At 34.0% G+C, this 18,805-nt stretch overlaps 1 protein-coding gene across 3 annotated transcripts in view; it reads left to right on the top strand.

Annotated features, from left to right (window-relative positions):
• alpha-Cat (catenin alpha) overlaps positions 1-18,805 on the top strand; it is a 110,179-nt gene extending 91,374 nt beyond the window's left edge. For all 3 annotated transcript variants that reach the window (XM_089106325.1, XM_089106324.1, XM_089106323.1), the window contains 4 exons: positions 634-815; positions 3,355-3,595; positions 7,765-7,881; positions 18,482-18,805. In XM_089106325.1, the coding sequence (XP_088962451.1) occupies positions 634-815; positions 3,355-3,595; positions 7,765-7,881; positions 18,482-18,646 (705 nt within the window). In that variant the 3' untranslated portion in view covers positions 18,647-18,805. The remainder of the gene's footprint in view (positions 1-633; positions 816-3,354; positions 3,596-7,764; positions 7,882-18,481) is intronic.

The raw sequence follows: 18,805 nt of genomic DNA, 5'->3' as shown, positions 1-18,805 counted from the left end.
GAATGATTCAAAAAATCTTTCAATGAGGAAAGGTGTTTTAAAACGGTATTTTAAAATAGATTTAAAATATCGATTAAAATAAATTTAACAAATCGATTAATGTACTTATGAATAATGCAGGTTTGTATGCAGAAATTTCCTTTCTTAACAAACAATATGACGTTTTATTGGGTTTTGCAACGAAATACGAAAAAAACTAAAATTCCCTGTCAATCAGGGATGCCTGGACTTGACATAAAAAGGGTCGAAAACAGTTAATAGTGCCGTAGCAAAAGTAATTCCTCTCGTACTATTTTGTGGTACATTGGATGTTCATAGATGTTTCGTGAGAGTTCAGTCAAGCGACGGATTCCCTTTCCATCGACTCTTTGAGAGGATGACTTGACTTACTTGATTTAAGTCCCCTCCTTGAAGGTCGTTTAAAAATCAGAAATAACGATTAATTAATAATACTCCTTGCGACAAATGGGATCGAACCCGGAAACATATGATTTAAAGGCACGGCTTTACCCACTAAGCTATCACTGTTATAGCTTGAATCTCTTTAAAAGCTTAAGAGTTATCTTTAATCTCTTTTTCTATGAGCTGTCTTGTGTATAAGCTGTCTCGCTTAAATGCATGGTTACTTTGCAGGAAGCAATGAGAAAATTGCCAGATGAAGACAAACAGAAAATCGCACAGCAAGTGGAATACTTTAGAAACGAAAAGCTCAAATTTGACATGGAAGTGGCCAAATGGGATGACACTGGTAATGATGTTATTGTGCTGGCTAAACATATGTGTATGATCATGATGGAAATGACGGATTTCACTAGGTATTTTCATCCGTTATTTTTTTTCCCCTACATCTTATACATTCTCGGCAAGTTTTAAGAGGTTAAAGAACGTTACAAAAAACAATTCTTTTCTCTCTCTCTCTCTCTCTCTCTCTCTCTCTCTCTCTCTCTCTCTCTCTCTCTCTCTCTCTCTCTCTCTCTCTCTCTGCATAATACTACTACTAACAACTCACCGCAGCACGAAGTCGCCTGAGGTCAACACAGCTACGTACGCTCCTCCTCCATCCCAATCTTTTCAAAGCCTCTCTCTTTACATCCTCCCTGGACGTATGGCCGAAAAAGATAATTTTCGGCAATCTCTCATACTTCTTCCGCAGAACGTGCCCTAGCCATCTCAATCTTCCTCTCATTATAGCCATAGAAAGCGGGATCGAACCACACCTTTCGTATAGCCTACTGTTTGAAATGCGATCAGCTAGCCGGGTACCCAGAACAATCAGTAGGCGATTTCTCTGAAAAACATCTAGCAAATCTTTATCTGCTTTTTGGAACGCCCATGTTTTAGAACCATATTTGACCACTATCATCGCTGTAACTTCCAATATTCTAATCTGGGTTCGCAGATTTTTCTTCCTATTCTTCCAATCATTTTTTCAACTGCGAAAAAGGCACCCTGAGCCTTGGCTATTCTACTTTTAACATCTTCACTGCTCCCACCGTCTTTACTAATAATACTACCAAGGTATGTAAAGATATCCACCTGATCCCAACGTCAAGTTTTCATCTTCACTTATGAAAAGCTGAAAAGCGACTTAGTCTTTTTAACATCAATTTTCAAATCTATTCTAGCACCCTGAACTCACAAAACCTCTAAAACGTCATTCATTTTGCTCGCACTTTCATCTAGGATGCTTAACATCAGCGTGATCTAAGTCCAGGAAAATTTATCGTCGCCATTTTATTCCATGTTCTCCCAGTGCCTTTCTTGTGCTGCATTATGAGAGAGTCCATCAAAATGATCCATATAAATGGGGATAGAACACAAACCTGCTTAACTCGTGATTTAAGGCGAAACCTGCTGCTAACCTCATTTCCTACCTTAACCGCAGCAGTGTTATTCTCGTACTTAGCAAAAAAGATTAAAGATTAAATTATATTATCAAGTTTTGTTATATTTTTATACAACTTGCAGAAACTTGTGGCTAGTTCAACACTGGAGGGTATTTTGTTCCATTGAATAATGGATTTGTAAATGGAAGATTGCTGGGCAGCACTAGAAACGCATTTAGGAATTTTAAAGGCTCTATTGGATGAACGGAGACAGTGGGCTTCCGAATTATTAATATTATAATAGGTTAGTAGTTGAGGTGGAAGATTATTGTGGAAAGCAGAGTAAGCAAGTAACAAGTTTAGTTTTTGTATGATTTGATCAAGTGGAGCTATGCCAAAATCTGAATACAAATCACGGGTTGGATATAGACGGGAAGCCGAAAACTGCTTTAATGGGACGGTTTTGGGCAAATTTGAGTTTTTTAGTGAAGGACCGGTTTGTATTTCCCCAAACTGATCCGCAATAAGAAAAGTAAGGAAAAATAAAGGAATAATAGAGGGTAACTAGGATGTAAGGAAGAAGAAAAAAAATTCATATGGTCAACCATACCTACTTCTTTCAAAATTATTGCTGTGAGAAAAGCGATTAGAAAGTGACAAGCATAAGTCAATAAATACACCAATAAACCTGGCAACTTACGCTTGTGGAGGGATGCCGGATGAGCACCTGAGATCAAGAGCAGGTTGGATTGCGTCTTTGTTGTATGGGGCTCTGAACAATACTATTTGGCTTTTTTTGCTATTAATGGTCATGTTATTCGTAAGGCATCACGCCTGGACTCTGTTCAGAAGGACTTGGGCAGAGGTTATTGCCGGAGGTAAATTGGTGCCAGTGATGAAGAAGTTGCTATCATCAGCAAATAATACGGGATGCACTGAAGGGCCCAGATCCATGACAAGATCATTGATATATAGGAGAAATAAAATAGGGCCAAGAATGGAGCCTTGCGGGACACCCCTCCAAACAGGTGAGGGCTGAGAGGATACTCCACCTAAGCTCACACTCTGTACCCTTCCAGATAGATAAAAATCAAACCAAGAGAGGGGAACACCACGAATACCGTAACTATTTAATTTACTTATGAAAATCTTCTTTCTTCCTTTCTTTTTTTTGGTTAATTGTATGTGGCTGTAATGTGGCTGTAAATGGCTGTAATATGGCTGTAAGATGAAAAATCAGTAATATGATCAAATTTTGGTCACACCTCGATGAACTTTAAAATGATTTGCCTCCGTATATACAATTATGGATAGAAGGCTAAATACCAATATTATGAAGGTATTAGCTTTTAAAGCCTAACTACTTGATTTTGAATAAGATATGTAGAAGATTAACCTTTATACATTCCCCAAAACTCACTGTTGTTCTATGGTTATCTGTTGTGATTATCTATATAGTGTTTATGGTTTTATGTGTTTTATGGTTTTATGGTATCATGTATCTTATCCCCAGAAAATGTTTTCACAGAGGACGAGGGAATTTGAAAACAACAATGGATGTCATCACTGCTGCTAAGAAAATATCTGAAGCTGGCACTCAGCTTGATAAGCTGGCCCGCGCTATTGCTGACCAATGTCCAGAAAGCTCAACGAAAAATGATTTACTTGCCTACCTTCAACGGATTGCTCTGTACTGCCATCAGTTGAATATTACTTCAAAAGTCAAAGCGGATGTACAAAACATATCTGGTGAATTGATTGTTTCTGGGGTAAGTATTTTTATAATTGTATAATTTGAGTAGGGGAGGAGAAATCCCCCCCACCTTGGGTCAGGTCTAAAAGACCCTCTTTTCTTAATCCAAAAAATACGGCCTGAAAGTGAATTTTTGTATTTATATTTAATCCGAAAAGTTTTCATTTCCCCAGTGAAATATGTACCAAATATATACCATATATTTTATATTTGATATATATTTGGTATACATACCAAATTATATACAAAAAAATATAAAACCGGTAAATTTTATCGGGGACTATTTTTCAAATGCCTTTTTTTTTTTTTTTTTTTTTACATTTGAGTAGTAATAAAAGAAAGACGGATACATATTAAAAACTACTCGTCAGTTTGGAAGCGCTGCTCTCCAAGCCATGCTGTCAACTCAAGGAATGATAGAAATCATGTAGCGCTAAGTCAGGGTTATATAGCCCTGAGTCAGGGTTATATAATGGATGTTTGAAACCAACCATTATTAACTACTACTAACAACTCACTGCAACACCAAGAAAGACGGATACATATTAAAAACTACTCGTCAATTTGGAAGCGCTGGAAGCTTTGCTTGGCCGTAAAGCAAGATAAATGGTGATTTTTCATTCTTCATCCGCAGAACATGTCCTAGCCATCTCAACCTCACTCGTAGCCCTAGAAAATGGGATAGAACCACATTTTTCGTACAGCTTACTGTTTGAAATACGTCCGATCATTCGGGTACACAAAAGAATCTGTAGACAATTCCTCTGGAAAACATCTAAAAAATCCTCCACCGTCTTTTGAAGAGCTTCAAAACCTATGAGGAGCTCATAGTCATAATTTACTTCTAATAATTTGCAGCAACATTTTATCAAAAGGTCATTTAAGGCCTTGTTCACAGAGTTGGAAATTTTCTCAATCGTCTATGTCATTATGTCAAAAACTAACCTCGATAAGTTCATAAATTCATAAGTTTAACAATCCACCACATTCATGAACAAATAAATAAAGTAAACAACACTTTCGCACTGGAGAAAATCTATGAAGGTTTGCGGTCGAGCGAAAGTCCACGTAACTACGTGCCTATTAACTCGACTCTACTTAAACCTCAAGTATTTAATTAAAACTATACTAAATACACCAAAAATAGATAAATAAATAATTGAATTAAAAATAATAATAAATAAATAAAATATAAAAGAAAAATAATGATAATAAATCCAGTCTCCATCGACTTGTGCATTACTTCTAGCAATAAAGTCATCTTCTTATATTCACTCGCCTTTTTTTCGGAAGTTGGCTAAACTAAACTAACCTTTTGGATACATTTACTAAAAAGGTATAAAAATGTATACTAAAGGGTGCCATTTATTCACGGATGTCTCCATTAAAGCTTCGGACAAACGCTTTATTCATCAAGCATATCTGGAAGACTGCCAAACTTGAAATTAATTGTCATTGGAATTCACCATCAAGTCAAACCCAAAATTTTCCCGCTAGCTCTTATCTGCGCTGTTGTTAATGCAAATACCCTTTTTGTAATGGTATCACACTTCCTGTCCAATTTTTTTTTTTCGAATTCGTATATATTTTGCCTTCAAAATTATTCGCTGAAATTTCAAGTTTCAGAATCAGATAGTTTAGCTTAAAGTCGCTGAACATATAAATAGAGAGATACACAGACAAATGGATGCTTAAATTTCTGTATATAGATTGAAATAAAAAAACAAAAAAAAATTCTCAGAACAAAAAAAAATGATAAAAAATCTTCCTGTAATTCAGTGGTTTTCAAACTGGTACGCCTAACCTTTGGGGGTACACAACAAATTTATAGGGGGACGCGGCCGGCCAACAAAAAGAATAAAACAACCCTTTAACTCTAGGACTGGCGATTTTATTTATATTTTTGCTATAGTTTACTTAATATCGGTAACTGAGAAGGGGTGCCTAAAAATTTTTGTGGGTAAAATGGGGTACAGTGTCTAAATAAGTTTGAGAACCACTGCTGTAATTCATTGTCCTTTCTGCCTTAATGTTTTCTTCTCTTTTTTGTCAGAACTTATGTAACCTAAACATTTTTCACCTGAACGTCATTAATGTCATAACGTAACCTGAACGTCATTATCATATAGAAATAAACAAGTAATATAAGAACATGAAACGATCAAAAATGGCGTTTTTAAGGCCAAACAAGATAACTGAATAAACAAACAAAGTGAATGTTTCGAGATGACAACCGCCTCTCTTCAGCGCGAAACGAAATAATATATTCAAGGAAAGTGACGAAGAAAAAACTAACAAAACAAACGCGGAAAGTCAATATGAAAAAAAATGAAAAACCAAAAAATTAAACGGTAAATAAAATTAAATAAAAGCCAAAACTTATAAGAATTAAAACCAAATACCTAACAACCATAAAGCGTCATTGGCCAATATCTGCGATTTTCACAAAATCCAAAAAATTATCAACTGCCATCGACGGATACTAGCGAACAACTGAAAAATAAAACTTCAGAAATGTCTTAAGAAATAATTACTTAAGACATAAAAATTAACAACTTAAGAAATTATCTTTCAAATTAACAAGCTTTAGACTTGTTGCTGAAGAGTATTCATAAAAACGACACTTGCTTGCTTCCTTTCAAGGCTAAAAGCTTACCTTGTCTTCAAAGCTGGCATTGTTTTCTTAGCTTTATAGTTTTACTCTCTACTGCTATCAGTTGAATTTAGATTCGAATTAAATTTGATAGAACATATCTGGTAAAGTGATTGTATCCGGTGCTAGTATCTTAGTTTTCCAAAGGTTATTCTGTCGATTCCAATTTTTGCAGTCTCTATTTTTTACTTGGAACCTGGAATTATTTTTTTACCTGGATGGAAATATTTTTACCTGGAACTATTTTTACCTGGATTTTCGATTAGATTTGTCACGTTTTGTATCCTAATGGAGAGCATCAAAAAAAATAAAAAGTACCTCGTTGTTTTGTACCTTAGATTGTGAATTAGTAAAGGCTTCTTTATGTAGGATTGTTCAATATATAGGAAAAACAGCCTAAAGGAAGTTTATATTGAAGAAAACATCCCGCAAACGTTTATTTTTGTCAAAGTTTGAACCAAATAATTGACCCAGTTTGTCTTTTCTTTTAGAACATTAACTGAAGTTATAACCTTTAAACTCTTACTACTAGCCCGATATTCACAGGACTGTTTTTAACATATTGTAATCATTGTTCAAAAAGTTTGAAATTTGTTTATTTGAAACTATTTATCTCCTAAATTACCTATGGAAACATTAGAGAGGGAGAAACTACCTACCTACCTTAAAACTTACCTACAAAGTTTCGTAACTTCAGTCTTCAGTCTGCAATGTGAAGGGCAGTCTGGTAACCCTGACTGGGTAATAGATATATATATATATATATATATATGAACATTGTTTATGCACAAAAATATATGTGTAAACATTCAAGATGTTTAAGTATTATATAAAAATTCTACCTTAGGATTGAACGCCAGTGTTTTCATGCGTAATCATCCATAATGTGACAGGTGACAAAATAGCTCCTGTCAGTGAAGTGTTTTTCCTGTGTCATTGATGTGGAGTCACATAGGGAGCGTAAATAAGTGTTCGAGGATTAGGCTACTAGGGCTCTTTGCCATTTGGCGTCGCAAGTAGGCTAAACCTATCCAAAGAAATATTGTATTTCATGTTATTTTGTATAATTTAATGGGGGATAATTTCATGGACGTTAGGTGTTCATCAGTTTTGACTGGGATGACGACAATATATTTAGGAAAATCCTTGAAACGCCCGTGTAACTTGAGGTTTACAACAAACACCGTTTTTTGTGCTCTTAGCAAAAAAAAACGCTTTGCTCTTAGCACCGTTTTTTGTGCTCTTAGCAAATAAAATGCTGTGCTCTTAGTACCGTTTTTTGTGCTCTTAGCAATAAAAATGCTGCGCTCTTAGCACCGTTTTTTGTGCTCTAGGTGTTTTGTGTGCTCTTAGCACAAAAAACACCGAGTTTTGACATATCCTTTAGAAAAAAAAAATCAAGGCTATGGATCAGAATTATAGGATTGAAGGCTGTCCCTTTCTTGTCTTATCTCGTGTGTATATGTAGCTTTTTATTGCTTGGCTATCAGTTTTAGTCATTTTATTTGCTCAATTGCTTTTTAAATTTACAGTTGGATAGTGCAACCTCCTTGATTCAAGCGGCCAAAAATCTAATGAACGCTGTTGTTCTCACCGTCAAGTCGTGCTATGTTGCTTCAACCAAATACCCAAGAGTGGCCAACGTGTCGGTAAGTCCCTGTAAACATTTCGCTTAATTTGTATTAATTCAAAGGAAAATTAACTATCTATTCTATAGAATAGAATCCCATTCATATGCTAACAATGGCATAAGTGCATCACAAAAAAACTCAAAATGTATTGAAAGGTCGCCTATGGGCCACACGTTTTACGAAAATGTTTTATACACTGAAGAAATAGTAAGTCATCTTTGCTTAATTCTGTATTTTCAAGAATGTTCAAACTATAAGTGTTAATTTTTCGATTTTTATAGATGGCCTCGCCTGCAATTTTGTTTAACCTAGATGGCCTTGCTTGCGGTTTTAAATAGACAACTTTACTAAGTAAAGAGAGAGAGAGAAAAAGAGTAGAATTATTTTTGCAATGTCCTTTAACCTTTTAGAAGTAGACCAGAATTCATAGGATATAGGGGAAAAACAGAAGAAGAACATAAACGGTTGAAAATACGTAGTGAAATCTGGCATTTCCATCATGATCATACACATGTTTAGCCAGAACAATGACATCAATACCGGTGTCATCCCATTTGGCCACTTCCATGGCAAATTTAAGCTTTTTGTTTCTAGAGTAAATGGATCGCCTTATGTCTTAACCGAGAAATTTCAAATATTATTTGATCACAACATCACAAAACCTCTATAGAGGTTGCCTCTTTGCTATATATTTTTCAAACAGTTTTGTAGCCTGAGGGAAAAATATAACTGTCATTTATTACTCAACTCGGTAATTTCAAAAATTGTTTACATCATAACATAGCATCAAGGTGGCAAAATAACGTGACAACAATTCGCATAAAGATTACCTTTAAGCCTTCACCATCAGACTTTACTAATATAGAAATTTAGCTAGCATAAATTTGGCCCAATCAGATTTTTTAAAAGGACTTTCTGATTGGTTTAAAAAATTCTAGGAAAAATTGTGAGTAGACCTTAAACACTATACTTTTCGTGAAACCGTTTTAAAATAGGTTCGGAGACTGTGCTGGGTATATATGACGTACCAAGAAAACAAAGAAATGAAAAAAAAAATAAAGAGGAAAAAGAAAAGGATAATTTTTACCCAGTAACTAAAGAAAGCAAAGCATATATTTTTGGGGAGATTACGGCGCATTCACAATGAAATATAACTAATACCGATTTAGTACCGAATTAAATAAAAAAAACTGTTTTTGAACTGAAAATAAGGAGCAACGTTAAAACTCAAAACGAACGAAAATTATTTCGAATATTAAAAAAAAAGTTTCTGATTCTATTTAAACGGCCTTTGTGTTTCAGGACTCGTTCTTAAACAATTGGGACAAAAGATCTAATTTTAGCTTAAAGAGCGGGGTATTGAGGAGGAGACATCCCCTTTCATATACGGAATAATCTCTGTTCTTTTTAAGCTTTAGCGTTGCTCCTTACGTTCAGGAGTAACTGATTTTTAATTTAATTTCTGATTGTTTCTCAATTAATGCAGTGGCATCAGCCTCCCTCTCTATGGAAAATTTCCCCTTCCCCCACAAAAATTCTTCCACGGAAAGTTCCTCGCCTGAAAAGATAAAACCCTCCTGGTGGTAATTTTTTCATGGAGAATTTCTGCCTTGGAATACCCCCCCCCTAGAAAAACCCCCAAGAGGATTTCAACTCCGCTGAAAAGTTTTCCCGGACAATTCCCGCAGAACATCTACACATGTAAAATTAAGTCATCAAAGTCAAAATAAGATAAATAAAATGAATTTTTTATATGAATTCTAGGAAATTCTCATCGTCTAAAATTCCTCCTGGAAAGCTCACGCCCGGAAACTCCCCTTCCCCCCAAAAAAACAATTTCTCCCCTTAGACCCCCCCCCTCCCCTGAAAAATGTCTGAATACTTCCCAATAACAAAAAGTCTACTGCATGTAAACAATTGTTGAATTATTACTTTACATCAAACATCAAATTTCCCATTTTTTATCAAGTCATTCCTTCAAATCAAAAAGAAGAAGAAGACTTCTTACAATCTCTTTACAAATGCGGGAGTGGATGAGATTCCACCTCCTCCTCCTTCCTCCTCCAGTCTAGATGACTTGCCCAAAAAATTTTGTTAGACAATTATTTTTAAGAATAGACAGTTATTAATACCATACTTAAGTAATTATAGGTAGCATCTAAAATGTTCATCTATCGAAAAGGTATTTCTGGGGCCTTTTTTTCTTGCTACTTAACTCAGAGGCAGGTAGGTGCCCAGCGTTAGTTCAGCCCTTGGAGTCATTTTGGAGTGGCTCTGACTCCTCACCTGTCTTTAGGTTCTAAAATAATGTCTGAGACGACATAGGGTAAGCATGATGAAATGAGAAACGTAAAGAACGAAGAAACATTACCATGAGTGAAAAGAGTGAAAAATGCAAATGTTTTGATTGGGACCTCCGAGAGCTCCGGAGCCATCTTTACTGCTGACAAATGAAAAACACAGATAAAACATATTAGTATTCAAAAAAACCTTCCACTTAAAGATTTATCTGCAATTCAAAGTTTTCTGTTCACTTGCCTTTTTAGCGTTGCTAAAAAAGGGCTGTCTTTATTCTTGTTTTGTTTCTAAGGGTTGTCTTTTATTTTGTCCCGTGGACTTTAATCTATATTTTTTTGCACCTAGGACGGTTGAGCCGGTGTCTCGACTGAAATGTGCGTATCTCTCTCTTTCACTGGTTTTTATTTATCTAGTTTTCTTCGTTGTCCAAGTTTTCTTCGTTGAAAAATGAAATCGTTTCCTTCGTTGAAAAATGAAATCGTTTTCTTCGTTGAAAAATGAAATCGTTTTCTTCGTTGAAAAATAAATCGTTTTCTTCGTTGAAAAATGGAATCGTTTTCTTCGTTGAAAAATGAAATCGTTTTCTTCGTTGAAAAATGAAATCGTTTTCTTCGTTGAAAAATGAAATCGTTTTCTTCGTTGAAAAATGAAATCGTTTTCTTCGTTGAAAAATTTAATCGTTTTCTTCATTGAAAAATGAAATCGTTTTCTTCGTTGAAAAATGAAATCGTTTTCTTCATTGAAAAATGAAATCGTTTTCTTCGTTGAAAAATGAAATCGTTTTCTTCGTTGAAAAATGAAATCGTTTTCTTCGTTGAAAAATGAAATCGTTTTCTTAGTTGAAAAATGAAATCGTTTTCTTCGTTGAAAAATGAAATCGTTTTCTTCATTGAAAAATTAAATCGTTTTCTTCGTTGAAAAATGAAATCGTTTTCTTCGTTGAAAAATGAAATCGTTTTCTTCGTTGAAAAATGAAATCGTTTTCTTCGTTGAAAAATGAAATCGTTTTCTTCGTTGAAAAATGAAATCGTTTTCTTTGTTGAAAAATGAAATCGTTTTCTTCGTTGAAAAATGAAATCGTTTTCTTCATTGAAAAATGAAATTGTTTTCTTCGTTGAAAAATGAAATCGTTTTCTTCATTGAAAAATGAAATCGTTTTCTATGTTGAAAAATGAAATCGTTTTCTTCGTTGAAAAATGAAATCGTTTTCTTCGTTGAAAAATGAAATCGTTTTCTTCGTCGAAAAATGAAATCGTTTTCTTCGTTGAAAAAATAAATCGTTTTCTTCATTGAAAAATGAAATCGTTTTCTTCGTTGAAAAATGAAATCGTTTTCTTCGTTGAAAAATGAAATCGTTTTCTTCGTTGAAAAATGAAATCGTTTTCTTCATTGAAAAATGAAATCGTTTTCTTCGTTGAAAAATGAAATCGTTTTCTTCGTTGAAAAATGAAATCGTTTTCTTCGTTGAAAAATGAAATCGTTTTCTTCGTTGAAAGAAATCGTTTCCTTCGTTGAAAAATGAAATCGTTTTCTTCGTTGAAAAATGAAATCGTTTTCTTCGTTGAAAGAAATCGTTTTCTTCGTTGAAAAATGAAATCGTTTTCTTCGTTGAAAAATGAAATCGTTTTCTTCGTTGAAAAATGAAATCGTTTTCTTAATTGAAAAATGAAATCGTTTTCTTCGTTGAAAAATGAAATCGTTTTCTTCGTTGAAAAATGAAATCGTTTTCTTCATTGAAAAATTAAATCGTTTTCTTCGTTGAAAAATGAAATCGTTTTCTTCGTTGAAAAATGAAATCGTTTTCTTCGTTGAAAAATGAAATCGTTTTCTTCGTTGAAAAATGAAATCGTTTTCTTCATTGAAAAATGAAATCGTTTTCTTCGTTGAAAAATTAAATCGTTTTCTTCGTTGAAAAATGAAATCGTTTTCTTCGTTGAAAAATGAAATCGTTTTCTTAGTTGAAAAATGAAATCGTTTTCTTCGTTGAAAAATGAAATCGTTTTCTTCATTGAAAAATTAAATCGTTTTCTTCGTTGAAAAATGGAATCGTTTTCTTCTTTGAAAAATAAATCGTTTTCTTCGTTGAAAAATGGAATCGTTTTCTTCGTTGAAAAATGAAATCGTTTTCTTCGTTGAAAAATGAAATCGTTTTCTTCGTTGAAAAATGAAATCGTTTTCTTCGTTGAAAAATGAAATCGTTTTCTTCATTGAAAAATGAAATCGTTTTCTTCGTTGAAAAATGAAATCGTTTTCTTCATTGAAAAATGAAATCGTTTTCTTCGTTGAAGAATGAAAGATTTTTCATTTTGTCTTTAGGTACTTCTCTCAGTAATTGCATGTATTCATTACGCTGCGCTTGACCATACAAAATGAGTTCTAAACAATCCAACCTAAATGACTTAAAATGTAATTGAGAATTGAGTGTAGATTATAAAAGTATTTTTGATAATTTTGATACTTATTTTTTATGCTTACTTTTGATACTTATTTGATACGTATTTTTGATACTTAAATGAGTTCTAAACAAGCCAACCTAAATGACTTAAAATGTAATTGAGAATCGAGTGTAGATTAGCGCAATGATACCATTTTGAAATTTGAAGACGGCTTTTGCGAAAATATCCCCCCTTGGCTCTTATTATAGTTGCCTAGAGATTATAAAACTAAAGAGTTTACACCAATAGTTAAAATCAATCTTTTAAATGTATGCTAATCATTTTAGATAGGCAAATTCGCTAGGGATTTTTATCATTTTATATATGGATTTTAGATTGTGATTTAAAATCACGGTTTTAGACAGGCAAATTTTTATTGAAAGTAACAAATCTCCTGAGTAAGCATCCGACTTGAGAAGACTGTCAAGTACCCTAATTTTCTATTCATAACAGGAAGATTCAAAAGCCGATAAGAAGCGTCGACCCTCATATTTCTACTTTCCAGTTAGTGAGTCTCACGCCATTCTTTACGGAATTGAGATGGTAAAAATTAGGCATGGCAAAGAATAAAGCATGAATCAAAACACTTGTCAATAAATGTTAACAAGTGTCATAATTTGTCAATAACTTGTCACAACATGTTAGTAACTTGTTAAAACCTAACTGTTTGTGTTTACTTCACTGTTGGAATGAGTTTTTTTTACTGGGAAATTAATCTTTTTTTAAATTAATCTTTAAAATCTCAATCTTTTAGTTGAATATACACTGATAAATAATTTATTTAATAAAAATGATGATATATACTTGGTAAGGATACAAGAGGCACAGTGTATAAATTTTAAAGGGGGGTAAGGAGAGAAGGGGGGGGGGGTAAATTTTGAAGAAGAGGGTTCAGTTGGTATGTAAAAATTAAAATAGCAAAAAGAAAACGAAGCATACAGTACACATGGGGTAGGATGCCATCCCTTCAGTTGTCATCCCGAAAGACGAGACATCGGATTCCCTTCCCTTTCTAGGAAATGACCCGCTCCCTTCCTGCAAAAGGTCCTGGATTTTTTGCTGGTACAGGTTTTATAGGATTTATGGTCTAAGCTTAAGAGAAATCCATGCCCTCGGTTGTATTAGAAAACTCATGAAAATGTCGAAGCTGTCTAGAAAAAAAGCTTGGATTTTAAGAAAAAAAAGCTATTGTTTTTGTTGATGTTTTTTTTTATTGCCTATTCTAAATCAAGCTATAGTATTCCAGTTGTACAAAATCAAAGCTCGTTTTTTTGAAAAAAAAGAACTAGGTATACGTCACCATGTTTAGCAGAGGTTTTTCGACTAATTGTTTTTCAAGCTTATTGAAGAAGTGTAACTATTCTGTTCCATTGAACGCTCTCTTCCTGCAAAAGGTTCAGGTTTTGTATACATGTATAGAAATGTTGCTATGTAATGGATTTTTTATTGGTACAGGTTGTATAGGATTAATGGTCTAAGCTTAAGAGAAATCCATGCTCTCAGTTGTTTTAGAAAATCTATGAAAATGTCGAAGCTATCTAGAAAAAAAGCTTAAATTTTAAGAAAAAAAAGCTTCAAGACTTAATTTTTCGATTTATTCTCCCTTTAAGATAAGACATTCCTTGAGGGGACTGATGGTCCTCTAGATAGAGAGGGACTTAGCCACTACCACCCTATGAAATATGAAATGAAAAATGAAATAGGTCATAACTCCTAAAACTAGAATCAGATCGAACAACAAAGTACTCAATTAGAACTGCCTTATTCAAGAGCCCTATGTAGGAAACTTATAGTCCCTTGGCTTGAACAACAAGGGAAATATACTGTCTTGAAAATCAAGAAAAGTGGCTGAAACCACGATATTCTGCATACAAGGCATCTTTTTTTCTTTTTCTTTTTGTTTCTCATATAGCGGGGCATGGGACATCGTTGAGAGCTATTTAATGGCTCATTTTAAAGGAAATTGATAAGGTTTACAAACCCTTTGTAATTACAAAAAGTTATTTTCAATATAAAATCATTTTTTTACGGAAAAACTGCATTTTCATGGTCAAGATTGATGAATGACGTCATAATCGCAGGTATTTAATCATCAATAATAGAGAGCTTTTGTAATTAACAAAAATAATTTTTAATATAAATCATAGGCAGCGCAACAGCGCTGCCCAAGTAAAGAACGATGTTGGCACAATGTTTCTTTTTTTTTTTGACCAGGGCAGTTCGGATCGAAAGAGTTGTCGTAGAAATTTCGAAAAGGGCTCATTCGATTGGAAATTGGAGTGGCTTGTCCGCTTTTAAAAGTCGAAAGTGGTTGGAAGGCAACTAACACCCTTCCACACCCACTATTTCCCCAAACACATCCAATCAGAATTTTGAGATAGCCATTTTGTTCAGCGTAGTTGATTTCTATATATAAATTGTGTTTTTGAGGAGGACACTCCCCTACAGCCCTCAGGGCAAGGGTTGTAAGTTATGCCCTGGAGGAATATAAGGTTCTCATCGAAAGTGTTGTCGTAGAAACTTAAAAAATGGCTCATTCGATTGGAAATTCAAAGGGCTAGTGCCCTTTTTAATACTCGAAAGTGATTGGAGGCCAACTAACCCCCCTCTCACGCCCACCTTTTCCCCAAACACATCCAATCAAAATTTTGAGATAGCCATTTTGTTGAACTTCAGTTGAAAGTTCTGGAAATTAGGTCTTTGGGGATGACACCCCCCCCAACAGCCCTCAGGGCACGGGTTGTAAGTTATGCCCTGGAGGCAGATAAGGTTTTTTTATAGAAAGTGTTGTCGTATAAACTTCAAAAATGGCTCATTTGATTGGAAATTGAAATGGCTAGTGCCCTTTTTAATAGTCGAAAGCGATTGGAAGGCAACTAACACCCCTTCCACGCCCACCATTTATCCAAACACATCCAATCAAAATTTTGAAATTTCCATTTTATTCAAAGTAGCTGAAAGGTCCGGAAATTATATCTTTGAGGATGACACTCCCCCCCTCTACAACCCTCAGGGTAAGGGTTGTAAGTTATGCCCTGGGGGCATATAAGGTTTTTATTGAAAGTTTTGTCGTAGAAGATGAAAAAGGGCTCATTCTATTGAAAATTGAAAGGGCTAGTGCCCTTTTTAATAGTCAGAAGTGATTGGAGGGCAACTAACCCCCCTCTCAGGTCCACCTTTTCCCCAAACACTTCCAATCAAAATTTTTAGATAGCCATTTTGTTCAACGTATTTAACAGTTTTAGAAATTAGGTCTTTGAGGATGATAACCCCCTCAGAGTCATCGGAGCAAGGGTTGTAAGTTATACCCTGGGTGCATATAAGGTTTTTGTAGATGGTGATGTTGTAGAAACTTCAAGAAAGGCTCATTCGATTGGAAATTAAAAGGGCTTGTGCCCTTTTTAACTATTCTCTTGGCCAATAGAAAAATCGAAAATGTGGCCAACAGTTAGGGAGGGAGGTATTTGCTGCAAATCTTGTCTAAGATTTATGTCTCTAATGATTTTGGTGCAGATGTTTAACTCCATCTTCAGTTTAGTGTAACGCTTGTCGGCAGGCTTAAAATTTAAAATAAAACTGAATATAATAAAATAAACTATGCATATTATATTTATCTAGATTAAATATTTTAGTTACTACCTGGTATTAATATGTCATGTTTGTATCTATTAATTAGTATATATTTGTATTATTTATTAACAAATTTTAGGTCAATGCTATGAGTACATTACATCTAAATAGTACCATACAATTTCTTAGACTAAACTACATTTTCTATTTATAATTAATGGATAAAAATTTTAGTAAGACGGTGAACTTTGCAAAAAAAAAAAATTATTTAATACTTTAAATTAAAAATTAATTGTTATTCTAAATTTTTTAATCAATTTTTATACGAGCATGAAATTTAAAAAAGGCACTCATAGCACGAGTTATTTTGTGACTGTTTTATAATTGCTGATACTAGTAAAGCGTCTGTTGTGTCTGATAGACTAAAAAGCCTACTGTTCGAGCGAAACACTTCTTAAATTCATCTGTTCCATATTATGCGTCAGTCTTTAGTAAATTCTAGTCCATTGTTTGTTTGTTTCTTCTTTTTGTTATGTTGTGAATATGCGCATAATTTGGGTGCAATTTATTCTTGGCTATGTTGACAAATATATGATGACGCGTATGGCACTTCTGGTGACAGCATAATAACATAACATCAAAATTTCCCTTCTTATAATGTATTAAAGGTAATTATTTGGTTAGAATGAAAAAAAAATATTCTCCCCATCGTAACCCCCTACAAAAAAAATGGAGACGGTTTTCTGTGCTGATATAATTTGGGGTCGAATAAAAAAAAAAAAAAATAATATTACACATTTTTGAAAAAAAAAGGTTTTTTGAAACATAGAACCCAAAAAAACATTTTTATAATATTAGAAGACTGGAAAGACGAAAATAATTAAAAAAAAAGTACTTATAAAAATTTTGTTTTCAAAGTGGACTTAAAAGTCGAGAATCATTTTTTCATCAAAAATCTACTTACATAAGTGAAAATGAGGGGTACAGAATGGATCGGGCTTTGAGTAACTTGATCTTTTTAATTTGTTTTCCTCAACTCACCGGCTTTTTTTCATGTAGGCCTACGCATTATAAATAGATCAATTTGATATATATGCTATGTAAAGCCAAATCCGTTTTGCACCCCCCACTTTCACTTATGTTCATAAATTTTCGAAAGACAAATTATTTTCTATTCTTTCATAAATTATATATATATATATATATATATATATATATATATATATATATATATATATATATATATATATATATATATATATATATATATATATATATATATATATATATATATAAATATTTCGATCCTAAATAAAGAAAAAAGCATAAGTAAATGTGCAAATAAATGTCTTGTTTATATTATCAGTATTTTCTTGTTTATACGGGACAACTCTTAATTTTCTCTTGATGCTGGTTTTAATTCCTCTTAATTAGCCCAAATACCGATACGTTTCCCGATGCCGATTTCGACATATTGAAGCGGACTTTATTACATTTATTGTAATGACTGATATTCCACCATCCTTGCAAATTATAGTAGGCTTGTAATGAACCCAATAGACAATATATACGGTCGAGGCCGTACCCAAAGGGGGGGGGGGGGGTATGGAAGTTTGAACCCCCCCCCTCCCCCGAAATGTTGTCTGACTCGTAAAAACGTAACAAAAATGGATATAAACAAATTTTGTATGCGTTTTTGAGTTTTTTTGTGAAACCACCCCCCCCCCCCCCCGAATTTTCTTTTTAGTAAAACTCACTCCGAAAAAAAAATCCTGGGTACGGCCTTGTCTACGGGGTCATTTGAGGAATCCCGTTGCGTTTTTCGAGTATCTGTGCTTCCGGCGCATGCGCGTTTTCTGATAAAACTTTTTTGCACAAAATCCGATTGCTTTAATGCTCTCTTTTTGAAATAGTGTTTTTGAGGACCTGGGGTCAGCTTCCATAAGTCTTTGAATAAAGTATCTTGGAGTATCTTTCTAAGACTCATTACCTCTATCATAAGGAGAATGTTTAGTAATTGCACTGAATTTTAGGAAAAACTGCTATTAATTTATCTGAAATGCAGCTTGGATTCTGACTTAACAAGAAAGAAGTTTAAATCCAGCAATTTTTTTCTGTGAAAAACGAAAATGTAAACTTGTTTCTTGGATAGTTAAAGTACCGTAGCACCTGTGGTACCTTAGCACCGCACGGTGCTACGGCACACGGTGCACTGCTAGAACTGACACTGATTAAACATTCTTTAAAATTTTCGAACTGAAACATAATTTCTGAAGTAAAATTTGTGAATAATTGATTTTTCTGTTTCATTTTAGTCGCCAATCGTTGTATGGAAGATGAAAGCCCCCGAAAAGAAGCCACTTGTGAGGCGTGAAAAGCCAGAAGAAGTTCGGGCCAAAGTAAGACGTGGGTCTCAGAAGAAAAATGTCAACGCTGTTAAAGCACTCTCGGAATTCCAAAGTCCAACGGAAGCTATTTAATAGTGCTGTAATTAACGAGTTTTAATTAATGCTATTTTGTAGCATTGTCATTTATTTTTTGTTATTATTTTTTACTACAGTAATATTGAATCTGTCATAACGTAACTGCCTTTTCTTCGAAAAGACAATACGTCCTCATTTTTGTTGGGGGGGGGGGGG

This window comes from Artemia sp. Qi Xiang Cuo, chromosome 20 (assembly GCF_049724085.1).
Source record: "Artemia sp. Qi Xiang Cuo chromosome 20, ASM4972408v1, whole genome shotgun sequence".
NCBI lineage: Eukaryota > Metazoa > Arthropoda > Branchiopoda > Anostraca > Artemiidae > Artemia > Artemia sp. Qi Xiang Cuo.
The sequence above is the reverse complement of the archived record's forward strand: the minus strand, read 5'-3'. Positions and strand labels throughout refer to the sequence as shown.